We start from the raw sequence: 25,383 nt of genomic DNA, 5'->3' as shown, positions 1-25,383 counted from the left end.
GGGGGACTCAGACATATCTCACCTACCAGGTAAGCTCTACAGAGCCCTCTCCCTGAGAGGATTCTGGCCTGTGACAAAGCATAGGGCCTTCCCTGCCCCTCAAAGCGCGTTACCAGAGGGCTGGCCCAGTCTGGAGCTGGTTGGAAGCTCTGGCCTCCTCCTTCTCCTCACCTCCCCACTCCCTTCCATTTCTATTTAGGAGGCAGCCATGGTGGCTCAGCTCCTATCTCTGGTTTCCTAGGGAGCTCTGCTAAAGCAGCCCAGCCTCCGTGGGTCCATCTGTCAGGGAGGCTGTTCCGCCCCATCGATTGCTGTTCCCAGGGGGCTGTGCTGTTCAAGGGACCCAATGTGGCGGCCAGATAGGAGGGAACCACACCAACAAGAGGGAGTGGGGGCAGCTTGGCAGCAGGCAGAGCTGAGGGGGGCTGACACTTCAGTAAGAAGGAACAAAGCATGAGAGATACAGAGGGCTGGGCAGCCCAGGTGGCTCAGCAGTTTAGCACTGCCTTCAGCCCAGGGTGTGGTCCTGGAGACCTGGGATTGAGTCCCCAAGTCTGGCTCCCTCTCATGAATAAATAAAATAAAATCTTAAAAAAAAAAAAAAAAAAAGACAAATGCAGAGGGCCAGGGGCAGTAAGGCAGGAGGCTGGCTAAATGCCATCCAGCACCCTTAGGACTCAGTTTTACCTTTGGACACACTGAATTCCGACTTGCAAAGACAACAACAATAATAATAGCTGGCTTTTATTGAGCAGCAACAATGTGCCCAGCACTGGATTGGAGGCTTTGTACACCTTTGCTTTCATATGACGTTCACATCCATTGAAAGCAAGTGCTATTATGCTCTGGCAGGAAAGGAAGAGGCCCAGAGAGGTTGCAGCACTTGTCAGCAGGCACACAGAGGACCTGGAGCTAGACTAGGAGGCGGGTCAGCCAGGCCCATGGCTGTGTCCCAGCCCCAGACAGACAGCCAGGCCTAGGGGGAGGAGGCGTGTCTGGCCAGGCTAGAGGCCCGGCCTGCCCTCCCCCCTCTTGGCCCTCCCCGTGGAGCTGCCTCCTCCCCTGGGCTCTGTGACATCTGCCCCGCTTCCCGGCCCCAGACAGCTGCCCAGAGCCACGTCAGCACTTCCACCGGGGAGCCTGGAAACTGGCTCAGCCCCTGGGCAATGAGGGACTGTTGAGTCCCCAACGGGGTGGCTCTAAGAGAGGGTAACCCACTCAGCTGAACAGCTGCTGGGTCCGTGTGACCTTGGGCAGGGTTTCTCCCAAGCCTCATTTTCTCTGCTTAAAAAGGGGCTTTGGGAAAGCGTTCAGACTAAGATACAGTTAACATCCTGGGTGGACAGGGAGCAAACATTACCCCACAGCCAGAGTTCTGGGGGCCCCTCAGCAAGGCTGCGAACCCCAGCGTCCACTGAGGGCCAGGCAGTCATTTGGCGGGTCTCTTGGGGGTGAGACTGAGGGTGGAGAGTGTATGTGCCCGGGCAGCGCTGGCTGGCTGACTGGCTGCGGCCAGAGATAACCGGCGCCTCCCGGAAAATCATTAGCATCTGTTTGGGCCCCGGCAAAGTTGGCCGCTGGCACCTCCGCCCCCGGAGGAAACAACCGCGCCCCCACCCGATGCACCAATTGTGCCCCCTCCTTTTCCTCAGGCTCAACTCAAACTCCCGCAGTGACGACATGCGCCCACCTGGGGAATGGGAGACCCCGGCGCAGGGCCGCAGGCTCACGGGCGGGGGGCGTCGGGCCGCCCCGTCTGGGTCTGGGCGAGGCGCGGCGGTCCGGTCCACGCTCCAGGCGATCCAGGCCGGCTCTTGGCGGCGCCCGCGCTGGCTGCAGCCCAGGGAGTGTGTGGAAATGACACCGCCAGGGCGGCGGAGATCCCCCCTCCTGACATTGGCTGGAAAGTGGAGCAGCTCGTCAGGGACAATCAATGGCGATCGATCGCCGAGCAGCGCTGGCGGACGGCATGGGGGAGGGGCGGCGGGGCCGGCGGAGGTGGGGGCGTCCGCGTGGAGGTCAGACAGCACACAGACCTGCCAAGGGGGGCGGCGGCGCAGAGGGGTCACACGGACACACGATCCACACAGCGAAACATCACTAGGGCCACTGCCACCAAGAAGAGGCACACTCACTACAAGGGAGTCACACCACACAGCAGTTTGTGTGCCACAGGTCTCGACACAACGGGGTCAAATAAATGGTTTGCACAGACACCCACAAGAGTGCCACAGACACATAACAGCAGTAGAGTCCGTCATATCATGGTACCACCAGTTCATCCTGCCTCAACAGGCCCTCCCACCATCACAACCTATGCCCCTACACTAGACACCCACAATATCACTAGGACACAAAATGAGTCATACATTCCACTTGCTGGTCTCAAACCACGCAACACTAGGGAGTTACATATTCTGGCTGCACAACAAAGTCACGTAACAAAGCAAAAAAGTCACACAGCTTAATAATATGGCTTCACCACCACCTCAAAGAACATTGTCAAATTGGGTGTCATCGTATGCAATAACAGAGTTGTGCCCCATATTCACAGCACAACGGGATCAAGAGCCCAAGTACATGCCAAGGCCATATAGCACCACAAGTGGCACCTCAGCAAATAAGACAGATGCAGCTATATCACATCCCCAAATGTGAATATAATGTGGCACAATAAACAAATATAGTGGCACAGGCAAAACAGCATTAACTCACAGGGTTCTGACAGACAGAGCTACATGAGCTACTGCCAGGTGAGCACACAGCACAGGTCCAGGCACAGGGTGAGCACTCAAAACAGAGAGGGTCTTAGGATCATTAATAGTTACTAGTAAGTCCTATCAAAAGAGTGACTGTAACTACTTAATAGTATCACTCTCTCCTGATAGGTCCATCCCTCTCCAGGAACCCAATTCACCCCAGCAGCCAAACTTGTTCTACCATTTTACACACCTGGGAAATACCACGCAAGTGTCACAAATACATCTAACACTGCTACACTCAGTCACAAGTGGCCACACATTACCACTTCCCCTACTGCAGAGCCCATGCCTGCCATATACTCTGGGGCTTTGGTGGAAAAACCACTCCCAATCTCTCACCAGGTGCAACTCAACTAGTGCTAGCTACTGGCCCCATTTCCTGTCACACTCACAAAGTTGTAGAACACAAGGAACCTCCCACCAAGCAGGGATCTACTCAGTTACTTAGGGTTCCAGATCTCTTACAGAAGCTCCTTGAGGATCATCCCTAATCAATCCCTTTCTCCATTCCTCCATTTCCCCATACAGAAACTGAGACATCAGTTCCAGAGCCCTCTGAAAAGCCCTATTCCAAATCCAAAGCAGGAAACTGGGCTGGCCACTGATCTCAGCAATTTCAACCCCCATTCCCAGCAGTGCATGTGTGTGGGAGCAGGGCCAAGATCTGTCATTCCTTCAACACGCCCTTACAGGCCACTCCTGTGGTTCCAGTATAGGGCCAGCTGGGCTATAGCCCTCACTTCCTCCAGTGAAAGTCTGGGCCCTCCCAGGGGCTTTCAAGAATGAATCCCTTGCAGCCAGGGAGCTCCCCCTAAAGGTTCTACCCAGAAAGACTCCCAACATTCCCTAGTTTTGCCATCTGTGTGACCTTGGCTAATTTCCCAACCTCTCTGTGCTACGATCTCAAGTTCTGTCTGCAGACTCCAACAACCCCCTGACCCCAAAACCTGTGTGTGTACAAGCATATATACATGTATATATGCACTTGTGTGTGTATGTGCAATGCACACTCTTCAGGGAGAGAATTGCAGGACTACTATGTAGCCTCTGACCTAGGATGGGGGGAGAAAGCAGGGATCCTGGGCTGTGTACAATGCTACAATCACTCTATTACCCTCATCCTTCAGGCAAGGGCTGGGAAACAGCTGGCAGAGATCTGGTCTCCTTCCATGGAACCTCCCATTCCCAGGTGGTTGGAGTCAACTCTTCCCCCCACCTCTCTAGGCTTTTATTCACCAGAAGGGGTAGCTGGAGTCCCTTTTAATTTCCCAAGAGAAGTACAGGGACAAACCCTGGGCAGAGACACAGGCTAGCCAGGCATGTCCATATAAATGTCTACCCATTCTGTTTACTAGTACACTTTTGTAGTCCTTGCTAAGTGGTGTGTGAGCATCGGGCCCCAAAGGGACCCACACAGCCCTCCCCAAGTCCCTGGGTGTCCCAGGAGCAGGTCTTGCTCAAAGAGGGAAAGACTTCTGGCTTGTATAGGAATCCAGGATATATGTCCCACTGTCCATGCATACCTCCTTGAGAACCCATAAGTACTCAAAACCCACAGCCTTCAACCTGATAATGCCATTATTGACCAAGCATTGCCTAAGGCTGGAGGCCAAATGCCCATTTTTTAGAAGAGAAAACCAAGCAAAGGAGAGAAAAATTAGTTGCCCAAGAATATACAACTTAAAAGTCATGGCCTGTGATTCAAACACAGCTTAGGTTCGCACCCATATGTATAAACACTAAGGAATGTCCAGGCTCACAATTCTCTTAGTTCATACACACACAGGCAGCCCCCTCCTGCACATATTCTCTCTCTCTCTCTCTCTCTCTCTCACACACACACACACACACACACAGACCTACACTCTCCCACGCCTGGGGCCTGTCAGCCACATTCTCCATTGGCTCCCTCCCTCCAACAGGGACAGGGGCAGGCAGGGAGTCCACATTCCCAGGTTTCCGCCCTGACCCTGAGCCCCCGCCTTCCCCACTCAAAGCACACATTCCTCCTGCTGCAGCCAGATAACCAGCCCCAGGGGGAGGCCTGAGGGACAGCGAGGCATTCTGGGGGCCAGGCTGCTGGCCCTACTCTGGGTTGCCTATTGCCTTGGTCTGGCCTGGTAGGATATCAGGAGCTTTCCCTGCAGGTAGCCCCCACACCTCTGGCCAGGCTAGACCCAAGGCTTTAGTCCTTATTCTGGGGACATTCTCAGGCCCAGAGCCTCACTTTTCAGAAAGGGCCCCCAGGGGTCTCCCAACTCCTCTTCTTAATGCAAAATCCCTTACAAAATCTAGTTAGGAACTAGACCAGGACCTGGGGAGCCCTCAAGACTCCTCTCTTTCGTACTCTTACAGTGGGTCTCTCAGTAGGGGAAAACCTGGGTTCCAGACACCAACAACCCCTAGGCAATTTCCCCCATCTGGGGATAGTGGTGGTCAATTCTCACAACTCTGCCTGGGGTGTAGCCACTTGGAGGTTCAGCAATTCTGGAGATATTTGCATATCCAGATGGCCAAGACTGGAATTTCAAAGAATTCCCCAAGAAGAGGCAGCTGGCTTCTGGGTAGTGGCCCTGGAGGCTCACAGCTGTTGGGATGGAAGGCTGGGGAGCCTGGAGCCCCCAAACACAAGAGAGATTAAAAAGGATAAAGAGGACAAGGGAAGACAAGAGCCCTATCACCAGCCTCCAGCTCTGTTCCTTCTGTCTCTAGGCCTCTATTCCTTGGGGTATGAAAAGAAAATGTCCCAATTGCCCAGAGTAGGTGGGCAGGGAAATGAGATTGGGCTGGTTGGCCGGGGTGACAGGGACTGCCTGCCTCTGGGGAGAGGCAGCAGCAAGCACCAGGAAGAAAGCTGCCAAAATATATCAGATCTCCTTATTCATATGAAGTGATGGACACGCCTTTGCTTCCCTGTAACCTATAGCCAGGTGGGCAAAGGCCATGGCGTGTACCCTACTAACCTGTCCACAAGCCAGGGATATGGCTATTGTACCAATGGTAAGGATAGAGGGGTGCTCAATACTTCTGGCAGGCCTTGGGCCCTGCTCCCTGTGATAAGGCTCTGATGAGCCTGACTGAGCTAGGCACTGGCCCATCCAGTTCTGCATAAAGTGTGAATAAAGCCAAGCCCAGAGAGGCCTTCCCACCCCAACAAAAGCCCCTCTTAGGTTCTGTCCAAACAGATTTACTGACCACCCACCTCTCGGTTGTTACAGCCATGGGTCACCACTGCCCTCTGCTGGCCACTCAGGCACTAGCATCCACTCAGAGACCAGCTCACTCCCTACCCAAGCAAATGCACTTTAGACACCTCCTCCATCTGTGGGTACAGAAACTTAAACCCATCTGTCACCTACAGTTAGAGGGTGGCAGGGGGCAGGATAACCAGGGACAGTGTGTCAGAGGAGAAATCACAAAGGAATCCTTCCCCCTACCCCTACCTCCACAAAATTTATACCCTAACCTTCAAAAGGAAGTGCCCTTTATATCCCACTTAGAGGTTGAACCCACCCTCATGGAAAAAGTACCTGCCCCATAACCTGTTATAATGCGCCAGAACCTCTCTTCAACCCCTTCTCTTAAGCCCTCTTGTTTCTTCCAAAAGAGGACCAGGATGAGATGGTCTGGTCCTCTTAGCATAGAAAAGCCCCATTTCTCTGGCAGGTCTGAGGAAGCCTTGGTCCCCTCTGTCATAGCGCAACAGGTGACTGGAAATCTTGGCTGCCCTCTGAAACAAGGCCAGGTCCCCGTAACTTACTCCAACATCCTACAAGCAGCCCACACCTTTCAAAGATGGCAGCAATGCTGACTGGGGACACTGCCCAGAAGGACTTAACCAGTATTGCTCCTTAATTAGCTGGGGGAAGCTCCAGATACCCCCGCAGTCAAGTAGGTAGCCTAGCTTTTGCTAACTACCGCAAGCATGACACATCTTTCGAACCCATGAGATGGTGCTAATTTGGAAGCCCAAACATCAGATTGTATTTGTGAGCTGTTTCTGGAAACCTCCAAGTGAGGGGGCCCAAGAAGGAGCTTTGGAGCTTCCAAAGTTAATCTCCCTTCCTATGGAAAACTTAAAAGCTGAGAAAGCACAATTTGGGGGAGTAGTTGATCGTAGGTAGTATGGTTAGGAAAACTAAACCCTCCCTAGTCACTCTTTCACTAGGGGCCCTACAATTTAGGTCAGGGGAATATCTTTTAAACGTCAAGATTTCTAAGTACTTAGAAAGACGTTCAAATAGGAGAACAAATAGCTCAAAGCAAGGGGAGAGATGCCTGAGAAAACGGTAGCTATTTTCCCTAATATCCTTAGAAGCCCGAGAAGGAGCACAGCATATTCATCAAGGCTGGCACTACTCTTCCCTGAACAGCAGTAACTGGCAGCTTAGTCTGGGCACTTAGGAGCCCCAGCCCTGGAAAAGGCCATTCTACCAATAACAACTTACACAGGAGGATAAAAACAAATAAATTCCACTCAATTAAAAACTATAAAATGGCTGTCTTCGTGCTAGGATATTCATACAGTTCTACATGTGTTAAGAGGCAGATTATACTTGGTCTCTGATCAGATGCAGCTCCACAAATAACTCAAAAGATGCAAAGTGACTACTTGTCACTAAAAACTGTCTACCTGATTCAACCAGCCCAGGAGCAGTCACTGAGAAAGGCCAAAAGCTGGTTGGTGATCATGTTATATATAAAGCCACTGAAGCCCAAGGACTTAATGGCTTTAGACAGCCCAACCTTTGAGTTTTCCAGTCATATCAACTAAGGTAAAATATGGCAACAATGGAGGAATGTATTTGTTTCATGAATATTAAACATGACAAAGCGATACCACAGCCAGTCCCAGGAACTAGCCCATCCCAGGAATTCGCCTAGAAACATTCAGAGGAGCCTGAATACCAACTATTTAGCAGCTGGGGCTTTTAAGGCAGGTTTTGTGGGGTAGAGAGAACTCAAAGCCACTTTCACCTAAGTACGTACACAACATAAGGAAAAATTAAATAGGAAAGGGCTCCAGAAGCACCTCAAAGGAAATTTATCTATCTCTTCTTGGACATATATGAATGTATATTTGGGAAGTTTGCTACCTTCAGTTATTTGTTTGTTTATTTATTTATTTATTTATTTATTTATTTATTTATTTAAGATTTATTCATGAGAGACACAGAGAGAGAAGCAGGCAGAGACAGAGGCAGAGGGAGAAGCAGGCTCCATGCAGGGAGCCCAATGCGGGACTCAATCTCAGGACTGGGGGATCACACCCTAAGCTGAAGGCAGATGCTCAACTGCTAAGCCACCCAGGTGTCCCCTTTCAGTTAGTTATTTTCTATTAAAAATCTGCTTTCTCTTGTATAACCTCACACCCATCAAAATAGCCCATCACTTGAAATAAAGTGTCTCACAAAGAGAATTAAAAGGATATGGGTCCTTAATACTTGACAATTTTCTGTGGGGTAATAAAGATGCTTATTCCTGAGAAGGAAGGAAAGATATGGTCATGATTCAGAAGACCCAGCAACTAAAGTTCTTCTGTTACAACCACTGGGTATTGGGGGTATCATATAGCCATCTGAGACAAAAGCCAGTTTCACCTTAATTGCAGACAAGGGACAGATTATAGGCATTCCAACTGAATTTGAAAATAATTCATTTTTCTACCTAGGGCTCAAAATAACCTGTTGAGGCAAAGAGGAATGACTCAAAAAGTGAAGTATTGTAGACAATGGAGGTGGGAAAGGAATGCCTCTATTGCTAGGTTGGTGCAGAGAACACGGACCCTCACTCTGACCACACCATGTCCTTCTCTCTATAGACCTTCCTGTCATTCCCTAACCCAAGAACCCTCCTTCTGAGTCTCTGTGCTATCCAAAGTGTAGAAACCAGCAGGACAATGATAACTTTGACCACTGGCCAATAACAGAGCATGCAAGTATCTGAAATCATGTAACCAAAAGTGATGCTGCAACTCTAACTTGTCCAAGCACTCCATGTTAAGAATTAAGAAGCAAAGGGAATTCATACACTTGATATTCCAATATTGATACATCTAGTAACCGCTGCCTCATCAAGATCATCAATCAAGGTTACTGTAAATAAGCTTTCACATGTGATAAAGCCAGACATTCCTATAAAAAGCAATGTGACCCCAGATGAGAACCACCTTGGGCTAACACACTTTTCTTCATGAGTGGGGAATGTGGCCTCCCTCACTGAGGCTTTGTTCTGGGCAAGGCTATATGCATGCAGACGGGACCAAATATGCTCTCTATCCAAATAAGCAAAACCAAACTGCATTCAAGGGCCTAATGTTCATGACCATTCAAACGCTTTCATTTGGCACCTACAAGCCAGTATGATGGCTTTTATTTAGCACTTATAAATACTTAAGAGCACTCCTGTGTAAGTATCTACATTATGACCTAGTCAATGGTAATGAGCTGGCTGCTCTCTAAGATGACAAAGAATGGGCTTTCAGGATCTGTGCAACTATGACCTATAGTCCCCAGTCTAGTTAATAGCAAGTCTAAAACTGATGAATTCCTACCTGCCCATGACACTGAGAATATAGGTCAAACAATTTTAGGTTAGAGCTCAATTCTAACTCCTTTCCCCACACCTGTTAACAGCCAAACCTTCTTTGCAAGGTCAAGAATGCCAGAAATGCCAGCAAGTAGCCAACAGGGAAGCAGCAGTTTAAGAGGTTTCAGATTATTGCACACTTTAGTTCCGAGATGGAGGGATAATGACACTGAGAGATAAGACAAGTTAAACAAGTTTTAAAACCAAAAGCAGTGGACATTTATTCCTCAATTTTTGTGCAAGAGTGTAAAGATGCATTTGAAAGAATCTGATGGCTAGAGAGCATCAGCCATGGCCTTCAGGGTGGCCTGGTTTACAATTAGATTAGGAGAAGGAGGGGGAAAAGGTAACTTGCCTAGTTCACACGAACGATGTTTCTGGCAAACACAGTTGTTTACAAGTTTCAAACTACAATTTACTAGAGTCGAGGGAAGACTTCAAAAAGCCACATACAGTACAATGTAAAATTGGATGAACATCCTTCAATGTCAGTGCAAAGTAATTATGTAGACTCTCCAATACAAGATTGTGCTGTTTCCCAGGTTCGGTCAATGGTGCTCTTTTACAATCACAATCACAGAAGCTTAACTTACCAAATAGCAATGCCTTTGTTTTATGTCCTATGTACCAAGGGAATGTCACAAGGTTTTGGTGAAATGCAGCTTAGTTTCATTAATAAAGCAGATTTCTTATTTAGTTTAACAGTCATGTTCCTGGAATACTGCACACGTAAGTTTCATGGAACTGCTTTTCAGCTTATGCCCTTATCTTGTTCAGTAAAATTACTTTCAAGATATCCTTTTGACTATGTAAACTGGAATTGTTTCATGATTTTGAAATGCAACCAGGAAAAATGAAAACATTTTCATTAAAACATTAGGGGTGGGGAAAACCCACCACTAATCTCTGCTAGACAAAGTTCTAAAAATCAAAAAGCCTATTCACACGAAATTATATGTAATGACTGTAGTAATCAGTTTATTACACAGATTAATCATTCTTGAACGTACAAGCTCCAGAGGAGCAATTGGGTCTTTAAATATACACAAGTATTTCCATCAAATGAATTTTCACCCTTACATCCAGATAGACCTAAGCAGTTAAAAACATAAGAAAAATAAGAGCTATTAGCTATATATTAACTGAGAAACCACATACAAACCAAAGAATGTGGAAGAGAGAAGGGGGCTGAAGGACAAAGGTTGAAGGGTGGGTAGATGCAAAAGATGTGGGACCAAAGCCCATCATACTTTATGTACTAATAGCTCCAATCCATTTTAAATGTTGACCAGTTAAACTTAGACCTTAAAATACAGGATGTGGGTAGAGTTTAATCTGGTTGGTCATAACTTTCACCTAAGACGTAGGTTCTTCGGAATAAAATGAATACAGAAACAGCTTCATGTTCTTCACCTTGCTTTTCGTAACTGTTCTGAGTTTAAAAGAATTCCACTTAAAAACAATCTCCTACAGGTCAGTGGAGCTTTTCTTCCCCATCCAAGCATACACCATACCTACCACCCCTCACCTTGCCATTATCCAAATTTAAGTCAATAAGGAAAACTTTTAGTCTCACACCTAGGTTATGCTTGGAGAACTGGCTTGTCACACACACACTTCTCTGCTAGGAGGCAATGTTGGTACAGAAGTACAGTATTTCTAGTTTGTTGTTCCCAGTATGTACAACACGCAGCACTGCTGTATCAGGTAAACATGTGCACAGGGGAAGATGAGGCGTGGGCTCATAGAAAGCAGTCAAATGGAAATCAAAAGGACTTTCTCTTTCAGAGTTCCCCTATCTTTATTTGTAGAGGTTATCCAATAATTTCTTTAATTACATCGCATACTTCTGAGTCCATTCCCGAGCTATTCTGTTGTACCTGTACACACAAAGAGAAGCTTGGCTTAACACAGGTGAGGAGTCAGTCAGACAGACAGCAACAGATTTCATTCATTATCCCATCTAGTAACTCGAGGGAAATAACTAGTACTATTCTAGCAAATCCTTTTTGTTTATTCATTCATTTACTTATTTGAGAGAGAGAGAGAGAGAGAGAACATTCTCAGGGGAAGGAGCAGAGGGAGAGGGACAAGCAGACTTTGCACTGAGGGTGGAGTCTGAAGCAGGGCTTGATCACACAACCCTGAGACCATGACCCGAGCCAAAATCAAGAGTGAGACGCTTAACTACTGGGCCACCCAGGCACTCCTCTTTCTAAATTTCTAATGACATGCTCGCTTCAGTAGCACATATTCTAAATTTCTAAAGAGCATTTATTCAGTGATGGTGGGAAAAGGCTGTAAAACCTGAAACAATGTCCCATAAATACTACCTAGTGGAGGATTCGGATGAAATCTTAGCATTTATTCTATATTTGATTGACCTATTCCTAAGAAAGATCTTCAGTCACTGATTCATCTCTTTGGAGTTCTTAAAACTATGTAATTCTACATTATGTGGTTCTTGATTAAAATGATATAATACTTTCCTTTGTATCAATAAAATTAGTCCTGGCAGAACTTAACAATTTAGTTGCTTAATGAATGGGTTTATTGTTTCAGAATAACATTCTAGTAATAAAATAAGCAGAGCAAAAGATTTTATAATTCTCTGTTTAAAAAGGGATGCAGAGGGATGCCTGGGTGGCTCAGAGGTTGAGAATCTGCCTTTGGCTCAGGGCGTGTTCCCGGAGTTCTGGGACTGAGTCCCACACTGGGATCCCTGCAGGGAGCCTGCTTCTCCCTCTGCCTCTCTCTGTGTGTCTCTAGTGAATAAATAAATAAAATCTTAAAAAAAAAAAAAGGGGGGGGGGGGATCCTTGGGTGGCGCAGCAGTTTAGCGCCTGCCTTTGGCTCAGGGCCGATCCTGGAGACCCGGGATCGAATCCCACGTCGGGCTCCCAGTGCATGGAGCCTGCTTCTCCCTCTGCCTGTGTCTCTGCCCTCCCCCCCTCTCTGTGTGACTATCGTAAATAAAAATAAATAAATAAATAAATAAATAAATAAATAAACAAACTTAAAAAAATAAATAAAATAAAAATAAGGGATGCAGAAAATTTTAGTGAACTTTACCACTATAATGACTGGGGAATGCCTTTAGGGAGGCATTCATGCTCACCTAGATATTGGACAAAATGGTTCTCTCATCAAAAAATTTACTAGTGTAGGGCATCCGGCTGACTCAGTTGGCAGAGCAGGTGACTCTTGATATCAGGGTCGTGAGTTCAAGCCCCATGTTGGGTGTAGAAATTACTTACAAAAATAAGAACTTAAAAAAGTAAAAATAATAAAAAATAAAAATATACTATCTATAAGCCTCTCTAACAGAATTCAAATAATTCTTAGTCGTTTATATTTTAATTTTAGAAAATTATCTACTTTCTCCCACCTATTTCCTCCTATAGTTTTACTGAATAAAACACAAAATAAAAAAATCAGAACACTTTCAATTATTATTTTTTTTGATATCCTGACCACTCTTCAATAATTCATAGTATAGGGACACCTGAATGGCTCAGCGGTTGAGCTCTGCTTTCGGCTCGGGGTGTGATCCTGGGGTTCAGGGATCAAGTCCCACATCAGGCTCCCTGAGGGGAGGCTGCTTCTCCGTCTGCCTATGTCTGCCTATCTCTCTGTGTCTCTCATGAATAAATAAATAAATTCTTAAAAAAAAAAAATTCATAGTACAACTCTAAAGTATATAGATTCTACATTAAGATTTATTTTTAAAGGAAATTTGGGGCTTTCATATCTTGTTGTATTTACTCCCTTTCTTTTTAGATTATGCCAAATGATAGAAAATCAATTCCCTTTTCCCATTAATTTACAAATACCTACCAAAGACAGATGGACTCTTGATGCAAAATGCTTTAATAATGTCAAATGTCAAGCTGAAGACAACTTAGAAAATACACTATAGAGAAGTTTTTCTCAACAGTGGGAGTCACTTGAAACAATTAGAAATAAGATCAGGGGATCTCTGGGTGGCTCAGTGGTTTAGCACCTGCCTTCAGCCCAGGGTATGATCCTGGAGTCCCGGGATCAAGTCCTGCATCGGGCTCCCTGCACGGAGCCTGCTTCTCCCTCTGCCTGTGTCTCTGCGTCTCTGCTTCTCTCTCTCTCTCTGTGTCTCTCATGAATGAATATATAAAATCTTAAAAAAAAAAAAGATCAGCATCCTTAACTTATAATGATACTCGATGTAAACACTCTTCTTTCTTTCTTTCCCCGGCTGAGCGTGTTACAACTTCATTTTAAATATCTGACCCACACTCACCCCACCCCTGAGTTAAAACTTGAGACACAAAAACATCTCCGTATCATCACAGGTACCTTTCTGGCCATACTTACTTTTCTCTATCTGTTTTGTAGATCCGAGCAATCTCAGGCACTAAAGGATCATCTGGATTGGGATCACACAACAGAGAACAGATGGACAAGAGTACTGTAATGAAAAAAAAAAAAAAGGTATAAATTAGTAAAGGTTATAAGCAAAGGATTGAAAGAAACATGAGATGCCAATACATGGGAATATTCTAAGAATTTATTCATATTGTAGTGCCTAGTAGGTTTGTGAGTGCTGCCTAAATTTATAATTAGAATAAACAAAAATTCATTTAAAATTTCTCTTGAACCCCTAAGAACACTCACCCAGGCTGATGAAGTGACTTGCCCAATGTTCCCTGGTTAGTGAGTAATTAGAGTGGAATTAGAATTCAGGTCTTTTAAATCCTAGACTAACAATTCTTTTCATAGACCATAAAATTCAGTTTTTAGAAACCCACGTTTAGAGATAAATGGTTTTCAAATTCCCAAAGATAACCACACTACTGAATGCTCCTAGAAATGACAACCATGAAATCCAACAATCAATGTTTTCTCAATGACAGGTATTACATTCAGATACAATATATTTATTTCATTTTTAGTTGAAAACAATTCAGTCTAAGAATATAAAGGCCAGTATTTGCCCTCATTTGAGGCTGGCCACACTTATTATGCAGGATACAACAAACCACGGTCTCAAATTCTTTTCTGTGACACTTTAGAATCTCAACTAAGCCATTTCCTCAGGGACAACCTGGAACACAGCAGACAAATCTCAATAGTATAATTGCCTCTGTTCACATTTGTTATAAACTTATATATTCCTTATTGAATGCAAAGAGAAGGCCAAGGCCACTCATCATTACATTAAATCCAGGGGCCTCTGACATACTGAAATAAATTCCAATTCTTCTATTATGATGTAACAGAACTTAGCTATCTTATTTCTCTCTAATATTCTGCAGCAGGAGGCAATGAGTCTGAGCCCACTTTACCTCCAAAACATCAAATTCACCAGGAAAAGAATTTATTCATTTTCCTATCAAACCTATTCTATAGAGATCAAGGGCTTGCTTCTGTGGGTGAAGTAAAAGTTCATATGCCCTTTATCATTCAGTTTGTTAACAAAAAAGCTATTTTCCTTGCCTTAAGAGTATATGGAAAATAAAAAACACCAGGAAAGATGCTTTCTGACTCTTCATTCCTGTTGCCCACAATTCTGGCAGATGGCATTCCCAAAACATCTTCTCTTCCCATTGTCAGGTGTATCACCTGATGCCCTCTTCAAGCACAGAACATTCTAACAGCAATAAGGAAAGATTTCATGTATTTCCTGGAAATGACAACAGGAAGTTACAGATTTTTGAATGTTCATGAAATTATTGACTATAGAAAGAAACTTGTCCAGTCCATCAAATTGGCAAGAGTTCAACTGAATCTTCACCTAAAATTAGACATGCTACCAAATTAGCAAATTTGGTACAAATTTGCATTACAAATTCTCTTACTATTCTAATTATTCCAATAAGAAAACCTTAAATTATTTTTTTTCTTAAAGAAATAACTATTCTTTCTTTCCAGGAAAGAAAGGTGGGGTGGTATCTGGACCTGGTAAAAAGATTTTATTGTGCTACTGGGGGAATTTAATTCATAAAAAATTTATTTTGGCTTATTAATGTACTATACCTTCCTTCTATACAAAGAGAATTACTCCTATTTCTATAACCTAGAGAGATTCTTCACTGAAGTGATTAAATTTTTACCTTCATATACATTTTTTATTACTATACACTCATTTTCATTAGTGTCATAACCCACTGTCACTTCTAATTCTAAAAACATGTAATCAAGTGGCTTTATGGCACACTTAATTGCTTCCTTTAAGCTTTCTGTATATTTAGATCCCTAACATAAACTCTCAAAGTGGAAAGAATTTCAGGTCAAAGCTACTGCCCTCGAAAAAGGAATAATTATTATCACATATAGGATTTAGGCCTTTCACAGAACTGCTTGCCCACACATTCAATTTACAAAAGGGAATCATTAAAACATTAAACTTAGATACACTGATATAATCAAATTCAACAAAATGGAACTGCAATTATTTTTAAGGTAGAGGGAGCATAAGTCAAACTAATAGCCCTTATGATTTAGAGTAACTAAAAAATCAACACTAGGCACAGAAAAGGAGGAAGGAAAAAAAAGTTATGGTAACAATTTTAGCTACTAGACCTTCTCACTCCTCAACGCACATACACCCTATTCCTGTAATTTCTAATTTTCAAAAACAATACTGTCACAAATATATTTCAGCATAAAGCTTTTTTTCAGCATTTGAGGCTGTCTTTTTAGTATAAACAAATGAAACTAGGATTACTGGGTCAAAGGGAAGTAATGATTAAATCTCATCTTTTTTTTTTTTAAACATTTTATTTATTTATTCATAGAGACACAGAGAGAGAGGCATAGACACAGGCAGAGGGAGAAGCAGGCTCCATGCAGGGAGCCCGACGTGGGACTCTATCCGGGTCTCCGGGATTACGCCCTGGGGTTGGAGGCGGCGCTAAACCTGCTGAGCCAACAGGGCTGCCCAATCTCTTATCTTTTAATACATACTGACAGACTGGGCTATACAGATCTATACTTTATCTGTAATACGTAAGTACCCATTTCAATATACTTCACCAGCATTTGGCTTTCTTTTTCTTTTCTTTCTTTTTTTTTTTTAAAGATTTTATTTATTTATTCATAGAGACACAGAGAGAGAAGCAGAGACACAGGCAGAGGGAGAAGCAGGCTCCAAGCAGGGAGCCTGACGTGGGACTCGATCCAGGGTCTCCAGGATCACGCCCTGGGCTGCAGGCGGCGCTAAACCACTGCGCCACCGGGGCTGCCCTGGCTTTCCTTTTCTAAGGTTTTTGTTAAATTAAAAAGGTGAAAGAAGGGAACTTAATTTTCATTTCCTTCATTATTTTGCTCCTTTCTGTCTATTCATCTGTTGGGATCTTTTCTCTTACTGATTTTTATATATGTTCTTCCTATTTCAAACTTATTAGCCCGTTATCTCATTTGCAGCCTCTTTCTTTTTCTTTATTTGTATTTGTACAGCCTTTTTTTCATTATTATATTTTTACTTGGACAGCTCTTAATCCACTTGTGATTTCATTTGGATATGATGTTGAGGGGCAGTACAATTTCAAATCAACATATTGTTTGTTGGAGTGCCTGGCTGGCTCAGTGCCTCTGCCCCCTGCTTATATGCTCTCTCCCTCTGGTAAATGAATAAAAAAATCTTAAAAAAAAAAAAAAGAAAATGTTAGCTACTTAGTTCGCGGATTAAAAAAAAAAATCCCCAACCGACTCATGTAATTAGGCTTTATTTAGAATTACTGGAATTTCATTGCAAAATTAGTAACTAATTTTTATTTTTTTAAAATATTTTATGTATTTATTCATGAGAGACACAGAGGGAGAGAGAGAGGCAGACACACAAGTAGAGGGAGAAGCAGGCCCCATGCAGGAGCCTGACGTGGGACTTGATCCCAGGACCCAGGATCATGCCCTAGGCCGAAGGCAGGCGCTAAACCGCTGAGCCACCCAGGGATCCCAGTAACTAATTTTTAAAACACATTTTCAAACACACACAGGACTATATACTGAAAATATTAAGATCATCAAATAGAATTTTTATTAAACTGGTCATCTTAGAGAATCAATCTGTTTCTGATAGAAACCTCAAGACAAGAGCTGGTATAACCTTAAAGAGTTTGAATATGAATTCACCTATACTTTGTTCTTCAAGGACCTAAACTAAAGTCTGTATTTATACCACAAGCATTCCTTCAAAAGAACTGCTATGTCCTCTTCTGGAACAGTATCTATCCTTTCCATTCCCAGATCTCAAGGTTGGAAGATACATTAATTTCCTCTACTTTAACTTTGCTCTAGAAGAAATTCATACCAAGTGGCCATTTTCCAACTTACGCTTGAACAGCATAATGGACAGAGCTGTCAAGACATCAAAGAATACCTATGCCTGAAAATCCAATTTCCTCCAATGGTCTCAAGGTGTACTAAAAAATAACGGGAACTTACTACCTCTTCTTGAAAGGAATATGAATAATCATTTCAAAAAATAAATAGACAACAAAACAAAAAAACAAAAACCAGGGACACCTGGGTGGCTCAGTTGGTTGATTATCAGACTGTTGATTTTGCCTCAGGTCATGATCTCAGGGTTGTGAGATGGAGCCCTACATGTTGGGCTCCATGCTCAGTGCAGAATCTGCTTGAGATTCCCTCTCTCCCCCCTCTGCTTTTCCCCTTGCTTGCATGTGCATGCTCCCTTTCTCAAATATATGCATCTTTAAAAATAAACAAGTAAAAAATATAAGACAAAAACACTGCTGCTTTATCTTAATATCAGATACCCATTCTATTACCTTTTGAAATAGTTAGTGCTGGAGACCACTGTGACCGGAGAATATCAAGACAAATGCTGCCATTACTGTTAATATTTGGATGATAAATTCTTGTTGTAAACGCAACCTATAGGGAATAGGAAAACTTTTTGTAAACTGATTTATTAATGTCATAGAAAGCACATAAAAACAAATGCCATATCCCAATTACCTTAGGTGGCTTGAAGGGGTAATCTGTTGGGAAATGAATTGTCAAGAAAAATACTCCACCCTGATAGGGACTGTCATTCTGTTGATAACAAGAAAAGTGGGATTAAAATGAGTGAATTACATAAACACTTACTCTGAAATCAATCTGAATACTTACTGGCCCCATTATTGTAGCCTGCCAATGGAACACTGAAAAAGAAGAAAAAAATAACCATGAAGCAATATTTCCATTGTATCTACAACATAATTACATATCAATTCCTAACCCCAGTTCATTTATAACTGGGTATGGCAGTATGGTAAGTCCTGGGCAGGATGAGGAATCTAAATCAAGTCTGAGACTGAAGAAAGAAAAGAAAATGACTAGTATGGTCTTGAACACTGATAAGGTACTGTGAGAAAGTATTTGACTAAAATATTTTGAAAATTCCTATCAGGGAGACAAAATTCTTGACAAGGGCCAAGTTTTCATTTTCATTTTTATTTATTTATTTATTTATTTATTTATTTATTTATTTATTTATTTTCAAGTTTTCACTTTTAAATAGGCATTTCTTACCTCAAAAGGTAAAAAAGAACAAAAGATTCAACTCTTTAACTTGTATCATTTCCCCAACACATTAACATAGAATACATTCCTTTTATAATACTGGTATAGAGCAGGGCTATAAAGTCAAAGTAGATAATATCCCAATTAGGAAAGACTTGTTTTTACAGCAAGAAAAAATTTCTGAGAGCATTCATGTATAAGTCTTTAGAATTACTAGTCCCTCACTAACAGATGAAAGATCAAGGTCTCTTTTTTAAATGATCTAGAGTTGGGCACCTGGGTGGCTCAGTTGTTGAGCATCTGCCTTTGGCCCAGGGCATGATCCCGGGATCCTGGGATCCAGTCCCACATCAGGCTCCCTGCAGGGAGCCTGTTTCTCCCTCTGCCTATGTCTCTGCCCCTCTCTCTGTGTCTCTCATGAATGAATGAATGAATGAATGAATGAATGAATTAAAAAAAAGATCTAGAATCTACAACACCAACAAGGCAGAGAAAGACAAACTAAACTAAAAACACATTAAGATGGAATTTAATTAACAAAAGCATGTGAAGACCTGCCATTAAAATCTTAATGGAGGATTTCTGCTACACTGGTTAAATATAATACCTACTGGAATCACTGACTTAGGTCTCCCTCTGGAACTCTTCTACACTCCTAGATGTCCTTGTGGAAGTATAAAAAAGAAGGGAAGAAGGTAGTGGGAGAATATCTAATCCTGACTCAAATTACAATGGTTTGGTTAGCAGTTGAAGAGTCATTAGATTAAAAAAAAAACAACAAAAAATCACTATAGGTTCTAAGTAGAAATAACTCTCCAGGGGTTCCTAGGTGGCTCAGTGGTTGAGCATCTGCCTTTGGCACAGGAGGTGATCCCGGGGTCCTGAGATTGAATCCCACATTGGGCTCCCTGCAGGGAGCCTGCTTCTCACTCTGCCTATGCCTCTCTCTGTGTCTCTCACAAATAAGAAAATAAAATCTAGAAAGAGAAAGAAAGAAAGAAAAGAAAGAAAGAAAGAAAGAAAGAAAGAAAGAAAGAAAGAAAGAAAGAGAAGAAAGAGAAAGAGAAAGAAAGAGAGAAAGAAAAAGAAAGAACGTACTCTCTAGAAATAGTGGGCAAAATATTTGGCCATAAGCAAAAAATATTGTTGTATTTTATAGGAACATCTATATTTCAAAAACCTTTCATTTAAGAATCAATCTTAGGAGTGCCTGGGTGGCTCAGCTGATTAAGCTTCCACCTAAGCTCAGGTCATGATCTCAGGGTCCTGGGATTGAGCCCGCAGTGGGATCCCTGCTCAGTGGAGAGTCTGTTTCTGCCTCTCCTCCTGCTTGTGCTCTCTCAACTCTCTCCTTCTTAAATAAATAAATCTTTAAAAAAAAAAAATCAATCTTAGAAGCTGTTAAAAATAAAAACTTGTCGTAATGAATGAAAAAGTACTGATAGTTCCAAAACCAGCAAAACAAACAAAAACTCCCATTACCACCCTCGTTTGACACTGAAAGCCGAATTACAGAAACTAAAAGCTACAACCTTTTTTATGAGAGTTTAAATGTAAAGTTCACAGCTCAATGATAACTCTTTAGGATACTCAAAGATGAAGCGTTAAGGCTAAAAGAGAACAAGAATATTTGTTATAGTTTGAGAATGAATCTCAAGAGACCTACATATGAATTCAAGTTCAGATCTCCAGAGAGTCCAATTCACCAAGATTTCAAAACAAAAGAAAATGAAGCAGGTTATATGACCAATAAATCTTTGGCTTACATTTCCTTTCAGGATCTATATACTTCTTCCTGCTTACCAGATCCTTGCAGAAAAATGGGAAAAAATTTAATGGCACATTAAAATCTGGATATTAAAAAATAAAGCACTGTATTATTAAGTTCATTATCAAATATATATTATCTTATTTTTTATTTCTTGATTTAAAAGATGCTTTTAAAAATTATTTTATTTATTTATTCATGAGAGAGAGAGAGAGAGAGAGAGGCAGAGATACAGGCAGAGGGAGAAGCAGGCTCCATGCAGGAAGCCCGACGTGGGACTCGATCCCGGGTCTCCAGGATTACACCCTGGGTTGAAGGCAGGTGCTAAACCACTGAGCCATCCAGGCTGCCCTAAAAGATTTTATTTATCCATTCATGGGAGACATGGAGAGAGAGGCAGACATAAGCAGAGGGAGAAGCAGGCTCCCTGCGGGAAGCCTGATGTGGGACTTGATCCCAGGACCCCAGGATCACAACCTGCACCAAAGGCAGATGCTCAACCACTGAGTCAAGTAGGCGCCCTCTTCTTTTTATTAATCTCTATACCCAATGTGGGGCTTGAACTCTCAACCCCGAGATCAAGACTTGCATACTGGGGATGCCTGGGTGGCTCAGTGGTTGAGCATCTGTCTTCGGCTCAGGTTTTAAAAATACTAACTCTCCTTTATCTCCTAGCCTTCCTATTTAAGTATCTTGACTCACCTACTACTAAACTTTCAACAGTACCTACCTTCTAAGGGAATAAGGAAAATCTCCTTAGGAACAGTTAACTTCCTTACACTTGATCATCTAGATAGTCTTTGCTGATACTATACTTAAAACTTTAGGGAGTGTTTAAGAATAGTTGAGATAAATTACTGTCAAAAAGTCTTGGTCAAGGCTTCCTGATGGATAATATAAAGTATAAACCAGAGGGTAATTGGGTAGCTAAATATTATATATTTAAAATAATATAGGGGTACTTGGCTGGCTCAGTTGGTAGGGTATGCAAGTCTTTTTTTTTCTAAAAAACAGCTATAGAGAGATAATCCATATACTATATAAGTCACAATGAAAACGTACAATTCAGTGATGTTTAGGACAGTCAGAGTTGAGCAACCATCACCACAATTTTAGAAATTTTCATCACTCCCCCAAAGAAACCCCATATCCATATGCAGTTACTCCACATTGCACCCAAATCTCTAGTTCTATGCAACCATTATCTACCTCTGTCTCTATGGATTGATTCTGGATATTTCATATAAATGGAACCATACAATATGTGGCCTTTTTTTTTTTTTTTAATTTTTATTTATGATAGTCACAGAGAGAGAGAGAGAGAGGCGCAGAGACACAGGCAGAGGGAGAAGCAGGCTCCATGCACCGGGAGCCAGATGTGGGATTCGATCCCGGGTCTCCAGGATCGTGCCCTGGGCCAAAGGCAGGCGCCAAACCGCTGCGCCACCCAGGGATCCCTATGTGGCCTTTTATATCTGGCTTCTCTTACTTGGTATCTTTTTTTTTCTTTTTAAAAGATTTTATTTATTTATTCTTGAGAGATAGAGAGAGAGAGGCAGAGACATAGGTAGAGGGAGAAGAAGAATCCTTGCAGGGAACCCGAAGCAGGACTCCATCCCTGGACCCGGGATCACGCCCTGAGCTGAACATAGACCCTCAACCACTGAACCATCTAGGCGGCCCACTTAGCATCTTTTTAAGGCTCATCTATGCTGTAGTATACATCAGTACTCACCTTCTTTTTATTGACATATAATATTCCATTGTATGGACATACATTCAATTTATCCCTTCATTAGATGGTGGGCATTTGGATTGTTTTCACATCTTGGCTATTACAGTTGCTGTTTCTATGAACATTAATGCAGAAGTTTTTACATGGACATATTTTCATTTTTCTTGGATATATACCTACAAGTGAACTCACTGGGTCATATGATAACTCAAAGTTTAACTTTTTGAGAAACCACTAATTTTCTGAATTGGTTGTACTATTTTACATTACTGTCAGCAATGTACAAGATTCCAATTTCTCCACAACCTCATCAACACTTGATTTTTTTATTCCAGCCATCCTAGAAGGCATAAAGTGGTATCTCATTATGGATATGATCTACATTTTCTTGATGACTAATGATACCAAGCATCTTCTCCATGTGTTTACTGGCCAACTGTACATCTTCTTTTTTTTTTTTTTTTTCCTGTACATCTTCTTTAGCAGATCCTTTATTAAAAACAAAAATGGGTTATTTATCTTTTTATTGTTGAATTATAGTTTTTAAAATGTTTTGAATAAATTTCCTTATCCAAGAGCTGACCTCCACAATTTTCTCCTTTTGTTGTCTCCTCACTTTCTTGATGATCTCATTTACAGCACCTAAATCAAACTTCATTAAAATGTAAAACCTATTTTTTTTTTTGTATTGCTTATGCTTTGGGGGCAGTTTTACTTAACTCTCAAGGATAACAACTTTTCTGAGAAAGGAATGTGATAATACCAACTATGTGAAGCAAAGGCAAATTACTTCAGTACACTGAAGAGAACTTCAAAAATGGTCTATTCCCCAGACTTCGACCACTTTTTTTTTTTTTTTTTTTTACTTCAACCACTTTTAATGAAAGATCAGCCACTCTCAACTTCGAGGAATTTAACTAAAATAAAACCACTTTTGGGATCCCTGGGTGGTGCAGTGGTTTAGCACCCGACTTTGGCCCAGGGCGCGATCCTGGAGACCCGGGATCGAATCCCACATCGGGCTCCCAGTGCATGGAGCCTACTTCTCCCTCTGCCTATGTCTCTGCCTCTCTCTCTGTGTGTGACTATCATAAATAAATAAAAATTAAAAAAATAATAATTTGTTAAAATAAAACCACTTTTTCAATTAAAAGACTACAGTGATACAGGTGGACTGTATGATACCATAAATGACAAAACTAAAATCAGAAAACTTGAGAGTGGGATCCCTGGGTGGTGCAGCGGTTTGGCGCCTGCCTTTGGCCCAGGGCGCGATCCTGGAGACCCGGGATCGAGTCCCACATCGGGCTCCCGGTGCATGGAGCCTGTTTTCCCTCTGCCTGTGTCTCTGCGCCTCTCTCTCTCTCTGTGACTATCATAAATAAATAAAAATTAAAAAAAAAAAAAAAAAAAGAAAACTTGAGAGTGAGGGGCACCTGGGGCTCAGTTAGGCATCTGCCTTCCATTCAGGTCATGATCTCAGGGTCCTGAGATTGAGCCCCAAGTTGGGGAGGGGGGGTCCTCTGCTCAGTGGGGAGTCTGCTTCTCCTTCTTCTCTGCCTCTTCTGCCTCTACCGTTCCCGCTTATGCATTCATTCTCTAATGAATAAATAACATCTTAAAAAAAAAAAAAAAAAAAGCTTGAGCATCAGCCAACTTTGGAAACCACGAGTCCCTCACTAGATTCTTCTCTAAAATAGTTTACAATTTCTACTCTACTCGCCTAAAAGAACTATTGTGAGGCTTAAACGAGACAATGTGTATTTAATTGGCCTATCCTGTTTGATATCAAATACTATAGCTACTCATACTGGATAAATCTGGATAATGGCACTTTTCATCACATGTACTTAGTTTTATAATTTATACCATCTATCTGTTTTATATGTAATGGAATCCCTGCAAAAGGACCTTACTTTGATTCTTTTTAAAAATATTTTTTATTTAGGGGATCAGCGGTTTGGCGCCTGCCTTGGCCCAGGGCATGATCCTGGAGACCCGGGATTGAGTCCCACATCGGGCTCCCGGTGCATGGAGCCTGCTTCTCCCTCTGCCTGTGTCTCTGCCTCTCTCTCTCTCTCTCTGTGTGACTATCATAAATTAAAAAAAAAAATTTTTTATTTAAATTCAATTTAGTGGGATGCCTGGGTGACTCACTGGTTGGGCGTCTGTCTTCTGTTCAGGGCATGATCCTGGAGTTCCGGGATCAAGTCACACACATCCGGCTCCCTGCATGGAGCCTGCTTCTCCCTCTGTCTATGTCTTTGCCGCTCTCTGTCTCTCATGAATAAATAAATAAATAAATTCAATTTAGTTAAATACAGTGTGTTGTTAGTCAGGGGTAGAATTTAGGGATTATTCATCAGTTGCATATAGCACTCAGTGCTCATTACATCAAGTGCCCTCCTTAATGCCCATCATCCAATTACTACCCTTTCCCACCAACAACTCTGTATGTTTCCTATAGAGTTAAGAGTCTCTTATGGTTAGCCTCCCTGTTTTAATCTTATTTTTCCTTCTTTTTCCCCTTGCTTTATTCTTAAGTTTGGCTAACCAAAACCAACATTCTTAAGCACAATCAGGAAAAAATGTTAAACACAAGTATAACCTCTTATTTATTGTCTTAACGTATATACTTTTCTTACAAAATTGTTTCCAAGTATGTTTTTTTCCTATTTGCTAAATATTACACATTTTTTGTGTGAATTAGTTTTGTGTCATAAAGCACAGTCTAGTTCAAAAAATCCTTCTTTTATTTATTTATTTTTAAAAAAGATTTTATTTATTTATTCATGAGACATACAGAGAGAGAGAGAGAGAGAGAGAGACAGACAGACAGACAGACACAGGCAGAGGGAGAAGCAGGCTCCATGCAGGGAACCTGATGTGGGACTCAATCCCAGGTCTCCAGGATCAGGCCCTGGGCTGATGGCGGCGCTAAACCGCTGAGCCACCCAGGCTGCCCCAAAAATCCTTCTTTTAAAAGAGGCTAGAAGATGGTATAAGGAGGAAAAACTGTTGAG

The 25,383-nt window shown here is 42.4% G+C and overlaps 2 protein-coding genes and 1 long non-coding RNA gene across 5 annotated transcripts in view; 1 reads left to right on the top strand and 2 right to left on the bottom strand.

The window, feature by feature from the left end:
- The window catches only part of STING1 (stimulator of interferon response cGAMP interactor 1), a 160,236-nt gene that overhangs the window by 50,645 nt on the left and 84,208 nt on the right, over nucleotides 1-25,383 (top strand). The gene's annotated exons all lie outside the window — the stretch shown is intronic.
- The window catches only part of UBE2D2 (ubiquitin conjugating enzyme E2 D2), a 56,251-nt gene continuing 40,413 nt past the window's right edge, over nucleotides 9,546-25,383 (bottom strand). For 2 of the 3 annotated variants that reach the window (XM_077897469.1, XM_077897470.1), the window contains 5 exons: nucleotides 18,465-18,496; nucleotides 18,309-18,386; nucleotides 18,119-18,224; nucleotides 13,701-13,794; nucleotides 9,546-11,230 (listed from right to left, as the gene is read on the bottom strand). In XM_077897469.1, coding sequence (XP_077753595.1) covers nucleotides 11,185-11,230; nucleotides 13,701-13,794; nucleotides 18,119-18,224; nucleotides 18,309-18,386; nucleotides 18,465-18,496 — 356 coding nt within the window. In that variant the 3' untranslated portion in view covers nucleotides 9,546-11,184. Of the gene's footprint in view, nucleotides 11,231-13,700; nucleotides 13,795-18,118; nucleotides 18,225-18,308; nucleotides 18,387-18,464; nucleotides 18,497-24,517; nucleotides 24,633-25,383 lie in introns of those variants that run through there. The other variant, XM_077897471.1, reaches the window with a different exon arrangement.
- On the bottom strand, nucleotides 22,735-23,577 carry LOC144313954 (uncharacterized). The gene is made up of 2 exons (XR_013379593.1): nucleotides 22,944-23,577; nucleotides 22,735-22,849 (listed from the first exon to the last, which is right to left on the bottom strand). It is a non-coding gene; the product is annotated as an uncharacterized LOC144313954 (long non-coding RNA).

The sequence above is a fragment of the Canis aureus genome, chromosome 5 (genome assembly GCF_053574225.1).
Source record: "Canis aureus isolate CA01 chromosome 5, VMU_Caureus_v.1.0, whole genome shotgun sequence".
Lineage (NCBI taxonomy): Eukaryota > Metazoa > Chordata > Mammalia > Carnivora > Canidae > Canis > Canis aureus.
The sequence above is the reverse complement of the archived record's forward strand: the minus strand, read 5'-3'. Positions and strand labels throughout refer to the sequence as shown.